We start from the raw sequence: 3,485 nt of genomic DNA on the forward strand, positions 1-3,485 counted from the left end.
TGTTGAACCCTAAACCTTTGGGCTTCAGGTTCTGTTTTTCTTGCAGCTGCCTGATCCAATACCAAATGGGTATAGCAGATGACCTTGCTTGGGTGAGAGTCTTATAGCTAATGGATGCACAGTGTGTCAGTCTTCTCTTGAAGAACTCAAGTTCTGGGACTTAGGCTCTTCTTCCTGGAGCAGTCAGGGAAAGTACTTCAAACCCAGATGAAATGATTATCAAAATCCAACAAGTATTGAAGGAAACATCAATGGACACGGCTTCCAGCAGATGCACAGCACAAGATTGGGGCCTAGAGTAAAGACATGGCACCAAAGCCAACATGGACCATAGTATGATACTAGTATATATATGATATGGGGAAAATCTAGACTTGCATTAGCAACCACCATGATTCTAAGAGTCCCTGTGTACTGGTACTGCCTTTAGAAGGAATCAGTCCCTCATTAGGATGATTCCTTCTAAAGGAAGGATGTGCGTTCTTTTCTTACTTGAGACCTCTTGGCTGACATTAACAAGTGATGCCATAGAAAGATCAGGCAGTTCTCTTTTTATAAGGCCCCATCACAATTTCACTGCCACTGACCTAATGTAAGATAGCCTAGCCATATCTCCTGTCATATGCTGCCATGGTATTTTTGAGTTTGCTGGGGAGTAGTCCATGCAAGCCAATTCCCATAGTGTCCCAGCAACTGAACTTGCTCCTCACTGTTAATTTTTGCCAGATAACTATTATCCGGTAAATCAGAATTTTGGCAGCCACATTGCAGTCTTCCTTGCTTCCCAAAGGTTTCTTATCTTTTTCACCAGAGGAAATAGTAACCCTAGAACTGGTATCAGTGCAAGACAATAGTAACTTGCAATAGTAAGATCTTCCACAATCTGCTTATAAGAATGGATTTTAAATTGTCTAGAAATAAAATTTTGTTTTTTAGAAGTAGTCTGAGAAGTCTGGTATACTGATGTTGATCAGGATTGCCCTCATAGTAAGTGAAGGGTTACCAAGCCTGCTAAAGTCTTGTAGCAGATGTCTGTTGTCCGCCATTCTATAGTTAAAAGGATGGAACAGTACAACTAAGTCATGCAGATTGCTTTCCGAGTGGCTGTTGGACGCTTTAGGCAGGTGTGTGGCTATAACAGCATGACAACATAAAGAGCTCACCTTTGATTGCCTGCCGTCACCCTTTCATCTGCAAACCCTTTCATGCACCATTTACAGTCAGTATGGAGTTCCTGTCCCCAATTTTATCTTAGACCATTTCCAATCTGCTATTGGTCCCTTGTGTTCCTCAGAATCATCTTTTGCAAAAAGTTTCCAATGACGTATGGATCCACTTATGAATGTTTACCCAAAAGATTATGATTTTCAGATGGGCAATAAGCAACATGAGAAGATAAATTCCAAAGCAATAAAAAAATCTGTTAGGCACATTGTCTAAGTTGGTGAAATGAGAACAGAAATACAAATATCTAAGATTATATCTTTCCTTGAAAAGTAACTGGGTCACTTAATGTCCTTTTTGGTCGATAAATTTAAGCTCCAACATGGGTTTTTTTTTTAAAGCCTTGTATCTGCTTCTGAGTAGTATTAGGGCATTCAAGCGTCTAAATCTTGTTTTAGAAGTTCTGGCATGACGTATAGTGGATATTATATTGTATGATTTGTGAACTTATTTTGAGTTACAGAAAAATATAGGATGTATTCTTACTGCACTTTAATTTGGTTTCCATCTTTGCCTTCTAGGCAAAAGAAAAACAGAATGCCAAGAAAGCTCAGGAGGCCAAGTGAAGATAATTTTGGAAAAATACATAAAACAATGTGCTTATACTGTTTTCAGGACAACAAATAAGACTGCGAGGCTTTTCATAAACTTCAGATATGTCCAGCGCACGTTTGACAGTTGTAACAGTTTGTCTTGTACTGTATTCATGGGCCTATAAATACTTCTTCCCTTGCATCATGTGCATGTGTACCTACTAAATAATGTCTATATTCTCTTGATCAAACTTCATTATTTGACAGTTGCATCTGATTTCTCATGGCTTCTTGGGAAATAGAACTGCCAGTGTTATAGACCTAAAAATGTGCAAAATAATGTATTCATACCTTCTAATTTTTTTTCTAACAAAATATTTTCAATATCTTGTCCCATGGTAAGGACTTGGATATATAATGATACAGAGAGTGTCAGCAATTCAAAATAATGGTTGAGCTTTCTCTGCTCATCACCACTAACAGTTATAATAGTCTCTGTCTGTTCAGCGACTTCCCTTGTGTTTTTGGTTTTTATGAACATTGTCTGATTTTTTTTTTTTTTTTTTTCTTTTTTTATAGAGTTGAAAAGTATGAATTAAGCTATGGAAACATTTGCAAAGACCAATGTATAATCTCAAAAGATCTGCATTGCTTTAGTAGAAAAGATAATAAATATTCCCATTTTTATTTTGGCAAACTTTCTTCAGGTTGTGTTTTGCAGCTTTATTATAGGACAATGTGACAACTTTTGGCATAGGAAGTATTGGCTGCTTGAATGGAGCATTGCAAGTTTGATGTAATGAAGTTCACAGTATTTTTGAAGAGGCATTACAAATATTATTTATTTAATAGTCTGTTAATTTTAACTTTTTCAACCTATACTTTGACAGACTTTTTCCCCCTCAAAAACAGAATTAATCAAAGACTTGAAAATACCAAATTTTTTTTAATGGCAGACACAAATCTTGGGAAGCAGATTTAAGAGCAGGTTAAATAGACACTTGACTCGGGTAATTTTTGTTAGGGATAATCTTGCCTTGAGTAGGAGAACAAATTAGATCAGTGATTCTCAACCATGGCACCTTGAGGTGCCTTGATACCCTTTGAAGGATGCCATGGGGTACCACACAGTGTTAGCATTGTTTAGGTATGTGAAAATTCATAAAATTAAAACCAGAGACTTAAAATAAGAATCCACAGAGTTCAAAATATGCTGACCTGCTGTGGTCTACCTTCCAACAGAAGAATTCCTCTATTTTTTTCTGTAGTCAAAAATGGAGTGAAAACTTAAGAGCTGGCATTTTCAAGGCTAGTAAAGGGTGTCTTGAGTCTAAAAAGTTTGAGATCCACTGGACTAGATAGATCTGAAACTTGGCACTCCTGAAGTCCCTTCCAGCCTAAATATTCTGTCTGAGAAAAATAGCCATCAGCTTGTTGTTCATACTGAAATTATTATCTTTGTTAGTAAAATAACAGGTCTGCTTAAAATGGCTTAAGGTGTTTATACTACAGTAAAATCCTTGTTACCTGGCATTTAAATAACCAGAATACTTCACTAACTGGAATTTCTGGCCGGCCAGATGCAGGGAGAGGGTCAGGGAAAGCTCGCACATGGTCACTGCTGCTGCCACACCTCACTCTGTGCTGCTGCCGCTCCGCATATGGCCTCTGCCCTCTCTTCCCCCCGCCTGCCACTGGCTGGCCCCCCGGGGGGGGGGGGGGGGGGGC

General features: G+C 38.4%; 1 protein-coding gene across 4 annotated transcripts in view; it reads left to right on the forward strand.

Annotated features, from left to right (window-relative positions):
• Window positions 1–3,478, forward strand: part of UCHL5 (ubiquitin C-terminal hydrolase L5) — a 35,127-nt gene extending 31,649 nt beyond the window's left edge. For 3 of the 4 annotated variants that reach the window (XM_006026495.3, XM_025207434.1, XM_025207435.1), the window contains one exon: window positions 1,746–1,890. In XM_006026495.3, the coding sequence (XP_006026557.1) occupies window positions 1,746–1,790 (45 nt within the window). In that variant the 3' untranslated portion in view covers window positions 1,791–1,890. Of the gene's footprint in view, window positions 1–46; window positions 93–1,745 lie in introns of all 4 variants that reach the window. The other variant, XM_014521239.2, reaches the window with a different exon arrangement.
• Window positions 3,479–3,485: the final 7 nt, after the last annotated feature.

Source organism: Alligator sinensis, unplaced genomic scaffold, assembly GCF_000455745.1.
Source record: "Alligator sinensis unplaced genomic scaffold, ASM45574v1 scaffold761_1, whole genome shotgun sequence".
In the NCBI taxonomy this organism is placed as follows: Eukaryota; Metazoa; Chordata; order Crocodylia; family Alligatoridae; genus Alligator; species Alligator sinensis.